General features: G+C 38.1%; 1 protein-coding gene across 1 annotated transcript; it reads left to right on the top strand.

The window, feature by feature from the left end:
• Nucleotides 1–2,540: 2,540 nt before the first annotated feature.
• On the top strand, nt 2,541–6,995 carry GTF2A2 (general transcription factor IIA subunit 2). The gene is made up of 5 exons (XM_035554132.2): nt 2,541–2,634; nt 2,787–2,954; nt 3,470–3,574; nt 4,844–4,970; nt 6,677–6,995. Exons 2-5 carry the CDS (start codon nt 2,883–2,885, stop codon nt 6,700–6,702), a joined length of 330 nt encoding a protein of 109 aa, XP_035410025.1. The 5' UTR covers nt 2,541–2,634; nt 2,787–2,882; the 3' UTR covers nt 6,703–6,995.
• Nucleotides 6,996–13,899: the final 6,904 nt, after the last annotated feature.

Genomic DNA, 13,899 nt, shown 5'->3' with positions numbered 1-13,899 from the left:
AATTATGGGATTATTAACTTTGTTTTTCATGGTAGCTGGCTGGTTCAATGGTTTCATGTTGCAGTAGTTTTATTTCTTTTGGAAATGTATGTATGCTCACCTAATAGTTTCTTTAGTATAAGTTTTTGTAAATGAATATACAACACAATAGATCTGTCCCTGAAAGATACACAGCATGAGAAATTTGTGTACTAAAGAGCGATGCCCCTCTGACCTTTTCCAGCTCATCATTTAATGGTGAGGGGGATGTTTACAAAAAGCAGAGGTCCCAAAGTTATCTTGAACACAAATTAACTTCTTGTAAAACTTAAGTTATTCTATATACTTCAGAAACTATAATATATTTTAATATTTAAAAACATTAAAGAGTCAGAATGTCATACTAATAAAGTTATTTCAGAACCTGAATCACTTTGTGGTAAGTTACAGTATTATAGGGAGTTCACCTTTGGCACTTCTTCCTAGAGGTAAAACTTGTGTTGCTAGAATACAGTTTGAGCTCTGTCAAGATAAGTTTGAGTCACTAATTCACCTTCAATTTGGAGATTGTAATGAGTTTGTGTGTGAGAATATATATATATTTATGTGCTAATAAGTAATTTTTGGTATTATGGGGTGACACAAATGGAGTTGTTTGGCATAGCAGCCTCTGTATGTGCAGATGTGAGGTTCTGTAAACTGAGTTATGCAACAGGAGAAACGTTCAGAAGTGGTAAAAGTATTTTGGAGAAAGTAATTAAAAATGGTGTGAATAGACTCTAGATTATATGAATGTTCTTGATGGTTTTATGTAGCATGGCAAAGCCATGTTCTGTTAGAAAGTAATGAAGAGGGATGTATAAGGATTTAGTTCTGAAGCATATGGGAGTCTTTGAAGTTCTGGAATTTAAAATACACACTTTTTGGTTCCAAAAGCTTAGAACTAGTTAGAATAATCTGTAACCTTGTTCATAAATTTTTGCAGCTTAGTGTATTGTTCACTGAAAGTAAAGAACAGTACCTATTGCTGTGAGGAGCTGTGTAGTGAAAAACAGTAGTTAGATTCTAAATTGCACACAACTAGTATATAGCCTGGTATGTGTTAGCATGTTTTGGCAAGTCTCATACACTTAAATGCTGTATACATCATACACTTAAATGCTGCAATGATATATTAGAACCTTTCAGTGGTAAATTTGCCAGACTTCAAAGTTAGATTAAACGGTGGTGGTGATGGAATCTTTTATGAAATTACCTCGCTGTCTCATGAGGAGAGGGCACCAGTGCCTAGTCATGTGTTACAGCCTCACTGTCATCCACTGAAAAGACTGTAGGATCTTAAAAATAAAAATTAAAAAAAAATACACTGAATAGGTTGAATAGGACTGGATCTGTCATAGAGTGTTAAGCTTCTTGCTGAAAAGTGTATTTCTTTCAGTGTCCACCTTCTATGTATTCTACAGACTTGTACAGTATTTATGTAGAAAGATGGCTTACGCACAGCTCTTAGCACAAGCTGCTGTCTTTGGAGGTGACACTTATTTGAATCATTCCAGTCTCCCTCAGAAATTTCATATGAAGAACAGGGAGAGGGTGAATAGCTTGCATGCTTTTTTTTTTAATTGTGGAAGTTTTGTAAGGGTTTGGGGAAGATTCTTACTGAGTCCTCATGGATGCTGGTCATTCTCTAGAGGATTTGTTTCACAGCCTGGTTGTTGGAGGTATTTGAACAAGTGTGCTTTAATGATACTTTTCAAGGATACCTGATTTTAGTCAGTAGCATTCTAAAAAATAAGGAATACTTATTTTTTGAAGGATGAATCGTGCAGGTTTCCTAATTTCAGAATTAAGTTGAACAATACATTCTTCTGTCACCTGTTGTTCCCTGTATTGAGCTAACAGGAAAAAAGTGCAAGCCCCTGCTCAGGGTAGCTGTTTTTTGACATGAAGGTTCAGAGTCACTGGTTCCAAAATGTGCTGATGGAAGATGGATGCTTAATTTCCCCATGGTTGTAGTTACTCTGTCATCTCCAGGCATTTTCTTTAGTGAAATAAAATGCCCTAGTGTAGGAGGGCAGTCTACCAGTTGAATGGTAAATAGAAGGGCTGAAATGCTGTCTGTTAATATCAATAAACTCCAATCTGTGTGCAACGGGAAAGTTGTGGTTCTTAACAAAATGAACCTGCAGCAGTCATGCGAAAACAGTTTATAAATAAAACAGTTTATGAACCATAGATGTTGTACGTGGGTTAAATAACTGACCATATGTACTCTTTGAAGCTTTGATGGTATTTTCCTTTGCCCCTTGAATATAAAACCATGCAAGTACAGGGCTCTTCACCTACCTCTTAATGTATTATAACTCCCTTTTAAATTAACGTCTCTTCTGCTTCCCATGGTGTCACGGAGTACTGCGATAAACATGTCTGAACGTGCTAGCTGCTAGCCCTCATTGCGAACGTTACGTGGGGAAACCTAAACGCAATAAATGCTTTTGAAAGAGGTCTGGACGTCTCCTCTTAGGGCTTGGGCCGTTACCAACCCGTAGGCCCTTGAACACCGCCTCTCCCCCTCCCAAGCCCCTGGGGGCCAAGCTCCTCCCTCGGCCTTCCGCTTCCGGGCCGCGCCGCTCCTCGTCCGGCCGATCGGGGCGGGTGAGGCCGGGGCCGTGCGGGGGGCGTGGGGGTCCCGGAGGGGTCCCAGGGGGAGCCGGGTGCGGCCCTGGCGACGCGGTGCCGGGCTCCCTCCCTCGTCGGTGGGTGCTCGGCGCCGTGCAGTGCGGTGAGGGCCACGCTGTGTTTTCCAGGTCCGCTTCCTCTCGTTTTTTTGATGAGAGCGAGGACGCAGCAGGCGCCCGGAGCCGTGGCTGAGCAGGAGGGTGGCCGGCCCGCCGCAGTGAAGCATGGCGTACCAGCTGTACAGGAACACCACGCTGGGGAACAGCCTGCAGGAGAGCCTGGACGAGCTCATACAGGTGCGGGCGAGCCGGGCCGCGGGGGCTGCGCGCAGGGCTGGAGAGGGAGGACTAGGGCAGCTCAGACGGCCCAGCGGTGGTGCTGTGGGTGCTGATGGGCCGTGTTGGAAAGCTTACCGGCCGAAATCAGCCGCTGTTAGCGCTCTGTTCACGTGGGAAGGCTTCAGCTTAACGTTCCAGACAAAGGAAAGTGTGTTTTTAAAGCGGCATTTTCCCCTGTCGCTCCGCCCAGTAAATGGACAGCCAGATGAATCCAGAACACTGCAGTCGGTTTCCTGCTCTTATGCTTGTTTCCAATGATTGTTTCTCAGTCGAAATCTTTGTATAGCACAAATAATTCTCTTAGCACATTGCTTCCTTTCCCAAAGTTAAAATGGGAAAAATGAAATAAATGCTAGAACATGATATTTCTGTAAAGCATCCTTCTAGAGAACTGCTTCATGTAAACTTTGTAGTGATGTTTTTAACTTTTAGTGCATTCTTTGAGTTAACTTGTTTTTTTAAAACCACTTCAGTCGCAGCAGATCACTCCTCAGCTGGCCCTTCAGGTGTTACTTCAGTTTGATAAAGCTATCAATTCAGCACTGGCACAACGAGTCCGGAACAGAGTCAATTTCAGGGTAAGATAACTTCACATCAAAGTTCTGGTGAGCTACAGCAATTGCATGCTAATGCAGAATGTCAGTAAAAACTGTGCTGTAAGTGGAAACTTACAAAGTTTCTTTTTGACTCTGAAATATGACTACCTACACACATGTTGTGTGTGTGATTGTAAAGCTTATTCTCTTACTATTAAACCAGGAAACTTTTGGAGGAACACAAAAATCAAAAACAGAGATTTGGTCAGATGAAAACAGAGGAAGGAGAAGAGGGAAATGCTTTGATGGGTAGCATTTGCCATCCTCAGTGTCTTGTAAATGGAGAGACTTTTGCTTCTCTCAGTTGTACCTTGCAGAAGTGAGATAAAGCCAGATTTTCACCCCGCAGCTCTGATATGAAAAGAGTTGTAGATTTACTTGTATGCAAATCGCTGAATGATTTTGCATCTATATTCTGTAAATGTCACAGAAAAATAAGTTTGTTTTTTTTTTGTTCAGCCACCCACCCTAATTAATGTCAGATAGCCAGCAAATTATGTCAATTTGATTGCAATTTTGAGAAAATACTGTTGTCCTAATACTTTTGCAGTCTATGCAGAATATAGTAACAAAGTGTGCTTTTAGGATTTTAAATTATTTTTCCACGTAGACATGTTAGAGATTTTTTTTTCCTTGTATACTTATTTGTATACGTAATGTGGTGTAGAAAAGTGTTAAGGATGCGTTAAGTAGAGAACTAAAAATTTTATATGGAACTTAAGTTCCAAGAGAAGCAATTTAAAATAGGGGAAGATGAAGGCCAGAAGGTGTACATATCAACATATTCAGTAATTTATGAAATGTAGGGGGATACCCCTTTATGCCACATACCTATGTTTTGTCATTAATTTTTTATTTACACTGTTGCAGAATTTGCATGTTGTTACGATCACTGCTGTTACTGATTTTTTTTTATATCCCATATTTTAAAAAATGTTTTCTGATACTGAAGTAAGTTATACAGATCCTTTATACACATCAGAAAAGGTACAAGCTGCCTTAGCATGCTTATGAAGCTTCCCTTTGCATAGGTGTAACATCACGATGTGGTCTTGAAAACTTCGTCCACTGGAGGGCATTTAAACTACAGTTTTCCTCAATTGCTTGTTTGCTATGTTTGCATGTATTCATGTTGACAGTTGGCTTTATGGTTAACTGATTTATAGCTCTAGAAGGTATGTAGTTCTGTAAACAGTAAACGTCACATTTTCGGTATGCTTCCTATAGAAAATGTCTCTTGTCTTTTTAAAGGGGTCTCTGAATACATACAGGTTCTGTGACAACGTGTGGACATTTGTACTGAATGATGTTGAGTTTAGGGAGGTCACTGAACTTGTGAAAGTGGATAAAGTGAAAATTGTAGCATGTGATGGAAAAAGTAAGTATGGACTATGATATAATTAAGCTGAGACACAAAACTTGATCGTTTATAGAAAGATTTGACCAAATGCCCAATTAAGGCAAGACTGATTGTATTTTCAGACAAGTAGTAGGGCTCTGAACTCCATTTTACATATAATGAGAAATGAAACAAAAGCAAGCTGAATGCTTCTCTTATTGCCAAACACTGAAATAGGAATGTGTGAGACTGCTGGACATCTGTTGTTGAACTACCACCACTACAGCAATTACAAAGTCAAAAGTAATCTGGTTTGAATTCCTGTGTGGTGATTTCTGTAGTATTAACCTGTTTGTTAGAACAGCACCATATTTTATCTGAACCAAAGACTGCTTCATGAGTCTGAGCAAGCAATTGTCTGAGAAAACTGTTGAAGCGATTGGTTGCTGGATTTGATAGTAGGGGACCCAAGCACATGAAAAGCTTATGCTGGCACTGCAGATCATACTATGTAACATGTATTGCTCAACAGGCCCACTGCATGTACACTGCTTATGGGAGTTTGTTCCATATCTGCTTGACAACATTACTTTTTGTCGATGTTGCTTGAAATTCTTTACTGGAAAAAAATCATTTAGTGACTTCTGTGGCAAGCTGCCTTGTAACTTTTAACCATCAATGTGGCAGAATGTCACTAATGTGTGAAAAGGTGCCAGTTTCACGGGGAGGAGCGAAGGGATGCTAAAAGGAACATATGAGAATGGAAAGTTAAGCATACCCTAGACTTCTGACACAAGTTCCTCATGGCTTCTTGGATCCTGGCATGATTACATTGGTCATGTCCAGTTGTAGTTCTAAACAGCTGACAGAATTTATTGTTTTCTCAACTTCTGGTATTAGGCAAGCATACAATCATACTCTGTTTATTTTTGTGTGCTCACTTTAGCTAGTAGAGGAAACCTTATTTTCAATTTGTTAATAATGTTCACACTCGCTGAAGGATGCAGATAAGATTTAAAGAACTGGGTGATTTAAAGTTGCTATTACAATTTCAGCCATTGAATGCCATATTCAGACATAAACACAAAGAGTTGACTTGCTAAAGAAACATTGTAGTAGACATTGACTTGTCTTTCCCTATACCCAAAGATAAGTATTCTTTTTGCTATAGCACTAAGAACAAGAAAGCAGTACTGGTAGTAATACCAGAAATTGCGTTGGTGTCAGTTGATGCTTCTGACAAAAGTTCAGAACAGAGAATTGCTCTCAGTTGTTTTAATGAAGGTCATACTGATTCTCACATTTAAAAATGCCTAAGACATATACAGTAGCACACACTCTATAGGAGCTTATATTATAGGATGTGCTAAAAGTTTTCTCTTCAATAGATCATGTGACTTAGCAAGATGTGCTTGTGACTGCAGTAAAGTGTATATCACTCTGAGTTACAGCAAAGCTTCGTGGATTTTTGGTGCCATAGTAGCAAATGATGTGTGTGCACAACCTTGAAGTTTTGCGCTGGCTCTTTTCAGTGTTGCTAAACAAAGTGAAAGAGCACAAGCAGTTCATGCCTCACATTGATAACAGTGGAAGGAACTACTTAGGTACAGAATATGTTCTGTTCTAAAATGCTTGGGGGATGCTGTTGAGCTTGCGGAAGGTGTTAGAGAATGGTACTGGTTCTTTTTAGCTTAACTCTGTAGTGTGGGTATGTATAACTCACGCTTTCTCTTTTTCATTTCCAGACACTGGTTCCAATACTGCCGAATGAATAGAACTGTGGTTTGCCTGCAATATTTTCTGTTAATATGCAGCACTTTCTGGAGAGAAGCATGGAAAGGGACTGTATTCATACTTGATTCTTGTGATGCAAATGTGAGTTAATCCATACTAAGAAAGCATCACAGAACAACAGTGGAAGAAATACCTGTAGCATTTCTTCAGTTCACCACATGGGGCATGAAGAACACGATGTTACTTTTTAAAAAAAAATACAACAGATACTGTTGCCTTTTTTTGTTCAAAATAATTTCTCTAATAAACTTTTATTTAAAAACTTGTGAATGAATGAGTGATCATTGGAAAGCTTTGTGTAGGAACAGACAGTAATATGTTCTCCCAATATTGTCTAAATGTGTTTTGAGTAATGTTGCAAATGTAAAAGGCTTTCAGTTCCAGGGTTCTGATCTGAGTATGGTTGCATTGACTAGGACCGCAAGAAATGGCTGTTTAAAAATAATGTTAGAGGACATCAACAAAAACTTAGCAGCTCATGCTGGTCATTATACTTGTCTGTTTGTTACTGCATCTTTCTATCCATAAATAGATAATAGCTATCTGCATATATCTTACATCTATCTATTATTAGATAGATAATAGGTATCTGTAAATATCATGGTACACTATGCTAATAATACACTAACCTGAATATTAAAATATTATTGCACAGCTCATGAGTCAAAGACTGTTAAGATTGCACTACATTCTCAACAGATGTTAGTGCTGCTTATTTTCATGTTTATCTAATAGATTTTTATGTGGAATTCATTTAATTGAGCACCTGGCAATCAGGATTTCAACAAGAGTTGAGCTATGAAATTAGAGACTTCAAATGGATAACTGTGTTCTTTAGATTTAAATATACCACTAAGTAACTTCAATCAAGAGACCCTTAAAACAGTTACTGCACTAGAAGTATGAATGTAACATACAGCTTCTATGTCTCACTTAACAGCATGTCCCAGTGTGGTTGTAGGAATGCTAGCTGTTTCGGCTGTGTCAAATTCATTTATTTTTGACAGTAGACTACTTACAGATTATTAGAAACTGGGAATTATACAAAAAAAACACTCATGGAGTAATTATTTTTTTTAATCAGTCTAAATCTTTGTGCCAAAACAAGCATAATTTGTACATTGAAATATTCCTCCATATGTTAGTGGCTGAGTCCGTTAATTAAACTAATTAAGTTCTAGTATTTCCTTTAACATTTTTCCAGTCTATTATAGATCTCTAAATCCTGTCTTTGGTCATCAAAGGATGTATGTTTGGGGGAGGGGGGAGGGGGGCTGGGATAATGTCTGCTTCCCTCTTTTAACATCTTCTGAACATATTAAAACTGCCTTGTAGCTCACCTGCCTTATCATGGCATTAAGTGAAAACGTTGAATTCTCTCTTATTATTTCTATTAGCAGAAATGAGAAGCAAACATTTGACTGAAAGCTGCCTTCCCTGACTCATTTTTCCGAGGTACAGCCAAGACAATCTAGGCTAGTTTTGAAACCGTTTCCTCTGTGGCAACCCCTGCCTTATCCCACTGTGACCTGGAAATGACATTTAGAAGGTGTTTAAAACATGAAATTTAGTGCTCTTGATCAAAAGTGCTGATCATTGAGGGAAAACAAGGATCCTTCCATGCTCCAGACCTGGACTCTCTTCTATAGGCAAGAGATTTTTCTTGTTAAGTGAGAAAAGACTTCACAGACTTACTTAGTAGACTGCTCCAAGTATTACGTTTATGACTAATTTTTTGTCTTATATCTCTGCTAAATGTCTTCTGTGAGCTGCAGATTGGTATGTAACTGATTTCGAATCCAAAAGAACAGGCTATTGCTCTTATTTGAGCAGTACAGTATGTGCTGAGGTCATTATCTCAAAGGATGCAGAGGTATGGTTTTCCGTTTTTTTCTCCATCATACTCAATCTTCTAGGTTTAACTGGTTTGTTTGTTCCTTTGCTTGTCTTCCCCCCTCTAATAATCATCTGGAAAATGAATTTCATCCCTCTTGAATGTGTTTGCTGTTCCTACCTTCAACCCTGCAGTCTTCCTGTCTCTGGACAGAAACTTCTCAACCTCCAAGACTTGGTAGCCTCCCTCCTAGTACAAATAAATATACATCAGCTTTTGTTCCAATTAAGTCTGCATTAGCATACTTACTAGTCTTTTTTCCATTAAAAACAGATTTAATAGAGAAGCAGCATTATACTGATGTGTTTTTTTTGTATGGAATACATTTGTTTGCATTTCCTTCATACTACTCCATCTGATTTCTCTTGCCTTTCAACACTTGAATACTACTGCTCTGTGAGCGCTCCCATGCTTAGTCCTACTTCAGCTGCTAGTTGAAAGGAAACATGTAACTGAGAAAGCAAATTGTGTAATGTGTATATATGCTATGAAAAATGGCAAACAAAAAAGGAGAAATAATTTTGATGGCAAAGATGTCTGCTACTTAGTAACTGTTGACATTCAAATCAATGTGAGCAGGACCAGAAATGATCAAGTTCATAAATTCAGGACAATTTTACTGACTTTTTTAAAAACAGGAAACAAGAAGAAGCAAGAGTTTCACAAGAGATCTAGACCTGGTTCTTTGGAGAAGGATAAGATGATTTGGTATCCTCTGTAGTGATACGTAACAGTAAGACTGAACAGTATACCCTACTTATCTGGTGGTTCCCATTCACTTGAATACTGAGATCTGAATGTTGCCTTGCCTTTGAAAGCATGGAAGCATTTGAAAAGGAGATGGGTATTCTGAAATGAATTTAAATGCACTGTACTTAAAGCACTCAAGTTTTTCTGTAGTGGAAAAATGTGCAAATGCTGAAGTGTGACTGATGTTCTTAATTAGCCTGGTGTTTGGCCCGAGTTAAGTGAGTGGCAAAAAACAACACAGATTAAAAATATGTTGTTACAGATTCTTCTGAACTGAGATTTTTCCTTTTGCTAATAGTAATGTAGTTTTAAAAGAAACGCACAACAGACTTGAAAGATTTTGGAGGAACTGGAATGACTGGGGACAAGAAAGAATCTGTTTCTGGCACAGTGATAAAGAAGGGACTGTGCACTGCGAGAATCTGTGTTATTTTAACTGTGTGAAAAGATAGAAAGCATAGACAAATTGGGAGCAAGGGAACATTTTAGATGAAACAGCATACACATGAGTGGAAACAAATGGACAAACAAGCATGTGCTTCTATAACCTAAGACGCTCCTTTCATCTCTGCAGCTGGAAGTCCAAAGGCCCATTTGTACAGAACACCAGGAAAAGAGAAGTTACAGACAAAAACTGAAGGAAGGAAAGGCAAACATACCTTGATGTTTATAGTTTTGCTGCCTGGGCAGTTATCAGTGGTATTAGAAGTTTTGTTTGACATTTGGATTCTGTTTTAGTATCTCTATTTAAAATTGTCTGATGACATAGGATAGTTCTGGTTACTGCAAATGCATCAAGCTGTTGTTCTGAAAACCACTTGTTTTCCACTCTCATGGTGGAATCCTTGTTTTCCAAGTATTCTGAATTTAGCTTGCAAAAATAGTTTGTTTTAAGCTCGACTACTTACTGTTCCTAAAATTAACTTGCATAATCCTCATATTTTTGCTTCATGACAGTGCACCATTAGGCAATGCAGGTATCTGATGTTCTTGCATCTGCGGGACATTTCTGTGACGTGGATCAAATCTGGATGCATACGGACTATGAATACTTCAGCTTTTTGTAATCAATCCTGTAGTTCACTCTTGCGGTCTGTTTTCCTTGAGAGCCAAAAGGCAATCTGCATATGCAGTGGAGAAGCATTTGGCACCCTTGTTCCTTGCATGGTTATGTTACAGTGCAAGAGCTCCAGCTGCCACTCTTTGATGTCTGTCTGTTCAGCAAATATACTTTTGAAAGCTGCAGATGTTAGTGTTGATTTTGTATATGTGAAGAAAGAACATGCATAAGGGCATACACCTCCCACCCCCCTTTTTGTAGGCTATCTAATTTTCTTGAACTCCCCAAGCAGCATAAGTTGTTTACCCTGTTAACTCTGCTATCTCTTTAGAAAACACTTGAGGCATACTGAAGCATAAATAATTATTGGAAATAACCTTTTTGATTTCCTCAATTGCTCCAGGAATGCCTTAAAGAGTACCTGCCTGTGGCATGAAGACTGCTGCCTGCTCACTGCAAAAGAGAAGCTTGCCTATGCCTCTGGAGGAGTTAATTCCTGCTAAACCTCACAGCTGCCAAGACAAGCTCTGACACTGGCTTGGCAGCACAGTTTTCAGCTCTAACCACATTTCTGGGATGGTGTTTGTCCAGGCCCCTGATCTGCTGTTTCTGTGGAGGCTATTTCAGTTCACTGATGGAGAGCGGGACAAAGAGAAGGTAAAGGGTTTTGGTGCCAGCATTCTTCCTGCTTTTTATTACTGTACTCTCCTTCATACCTTTCTGGCCGTTTGCTGTTTCCTGTGTTTGAATTTCTGCTAATCCCTCCATGTTCATATGATTGACGTGCTTTGTGATCTCAGGAGATTGGCTGAACTTTTACCTTAAAGTATTAACTGAACATTTGTTGTACTAAGCTATCTTAATGTCCAGCAGAAGACAAACTATCTCACTGGCTACAGCATCAGTTTGCTTGCTGCTACCTGTTCGGTTCTTCCTATGTTACGGATTTGTTTGCTTATTTGTTGTTTTTTTGTCAATTTATTTTATAAAGGTCACAGTGACTTCCACCTAGTGGAGAAAAAGCAAAAGATACCTTTGCATCTTGACCTTGAGCTGCAGTGGATGTTTTTATTTAGAAAGAAACTTAAGGAAAAAAAAAGTGAGAAAAAGGAAATAAATCCGTAAAAGTGGCTATGGGTCACTGCCTGTGTAAACACAGCTTCTATGAGAAAAAGGGATTATGTTAATTTCTAAAGTGCATAAAACCGGATGTTAGCTAAAGCAAGCTGTTTACTCAGTCAGGGATGTGAATATCTCACTTCAAATGTTATAAAAGACAAATCAAGGAAGAACAGTAAGTACAGAGCAGGAAGGATTTATGACAAATTTCCAGAAGACAAGTTTAGTCAGGGTCATTTTGTAATGTGACACAATGACTATTAGGTACAATGAAGTAGATAAGAGGTACTGGCAATACATGGATATTTGCTTTTGAGGATCCTCAGTGGCACAGGAAGTAGTATTTCAGTTAAAGTACTAGTGACTTGGTTTTGGTTTTCAGTGCTCTAAAAGTTCCTGGGGGAAATGTTCGGTGAAAAAAAAAGAAGACAAGTAGGAGCGTAGTAAAGAACATGTTAACTTCAGTAAGACAGTACTGGGAGATCTGGACTTCTGCCTCAATGATTTAGAGGGAATCCTTCATTAGGAAAATAGCTTTGCTCAGAGACAAATTTACTGTATAAATTAGACATATTATGGTATAGTAATCAATGGCTGAATCAACTTCATTTATAACAGAAAATATTTTACCAATATTTTGTTTCTATAGGTCGTGTTTGCTTCTATTTTTTTCAGAATTTATTACCTGTTTTACTCTGAATTTATTTCCATTGACCCATTTCTTTATTATAGAATGCTTCAGAGAAGACCATTATAAAATATGAAAGAAATGCAAAGCAAGAAGGAAGTAGACCCTCCTGAATATAGTTAAGAAGAGTTGTTTACGGACCTTCTGTTTAAATATATATTATGCCAGTTTCAGCTCACATTAGGTTGTTCTTGTAAAAAGAAAGTGAAAAAAAACTTGAATTAATACCAGGTGAGTATAAAAAGAATACATCTGTTACTAGACATCAGAATTACAGTTTCACCTTCCTCCTGTGAGTATCTTGAAAGGCAAATGGGAATTTGCAACATACTTCCTCCTTAAACAACTGGTGGTTTATTTAAAAATCAGGTTGTTAACAACAGACTGTGGACAGAAGCATCGTAAGTAGATGTTTCATACTCTCACTAGACCAAGTTAACTCTACTATTTCTGATATGATTATATTTCTAATTTAGATAGCCAAGGATTTTATTGATTAAGTTCATATGGTGTTTAACCTATTTTTTAAAGACGGACCTGTATTCTGGTTATACCAATACTACTTTGGGCTAGGGTTTGTCCTACTCTATTTCAAGTTTATTCTTTTTTCAGTTCTGCAACTAACCTTGCCAAGATGCATCATTTCTTTGTGCACCATCACTGATTTTCCAAGATGCTATTTATTTTATTTCTGAGATACTTCGAGATCTCTGGAATACATAGTTCTATATGGGCGTTGAGTGATATTTTTTATTGTCATTTGTAATGAGGAGACATATAAATTTTTTTTCCTGTATCACTGCTTTGACATATGACTGAACTCATAAATATGACATTTCTAATGTCTTTGGAAGAGGAAATGCTGTGAACATTCCTCTCTCAGAATCTTATTATCTTAGTTCACATTGTCAATTTGGGAGTAGCCTCATGTTCCTCCAGAAGAAATTAGGTCACTACTGAAAGGAGAAGGGTGAGTTGAAAATAAATTTGCACAAGATATGCCTTTGTTTTTGGAACCAAATTATCTGAGATAAATTGTGAGTAATCCAAAATTCTGAATGCTGTTGGTGATGGTAAAATAGTATAATCATGTTGGAAAAGTAAATATTTTGTCAGAGACTCCATACAGCCCATGAGGTGTCAAATGAGAGTCCAGCTACTCACTGACTGTTTCCACCCGTTTCTGTCTAACTGACCAAACACACCGAAGACAGTCAACTGCCTCAAAATATTATGGCATAAGCCATATATAAAGGCTTGGGAGCAAAGCCTCACAATAGAAATAGGAAAGAGTTAGAAATTCCTGAGAACCAACTTTTCAAGCTAGACAGGTTTAAATAAAAACCAAACTTTTTGGTGGGTTGGGCAGATGGACTGTATTTAAAGGCTAAATATACTTTAAAACCCTTTTGATGTAATTACCTTTCATTCATTTTTGTTACGCTGTAAGGCATTGCTTTTATGATGTAATAGGTGTATGTTTACAGCACAAAAGTACTTTGTGTATGTGGTTTGACTAGTTCCCTGAGAAGAGGTAAAACTTTTGTATATATGCTGGTTCCCCTTAGGCCTTCATATTTAATGGGCAAGCTCTTTCAACTGTGGACAAATGTTAAATTATCTGTTTCCAGTTCTAATCAGGAAGAGCATAGATTGTAATAAG

Source organism: Cygnus atratus, chromosome 11, assembly GCF_013377495.2.
Source record: "Cygnus atratus isolate AKBS03 ecotype Queensland, Australia chromosome 11, CAtr_DNAZoo_HiC_assembly, whole genome shotgun sequence".
Taxonomy (NCBI): Eukaryota; Metazoa; Chordata; class Aves; order Anseriformes; family Anatidae; genus Cygnus; species Cygnus atratus.
This window is presented reverse-complemented; position numbering and strand designations above follow the sequence as displayed.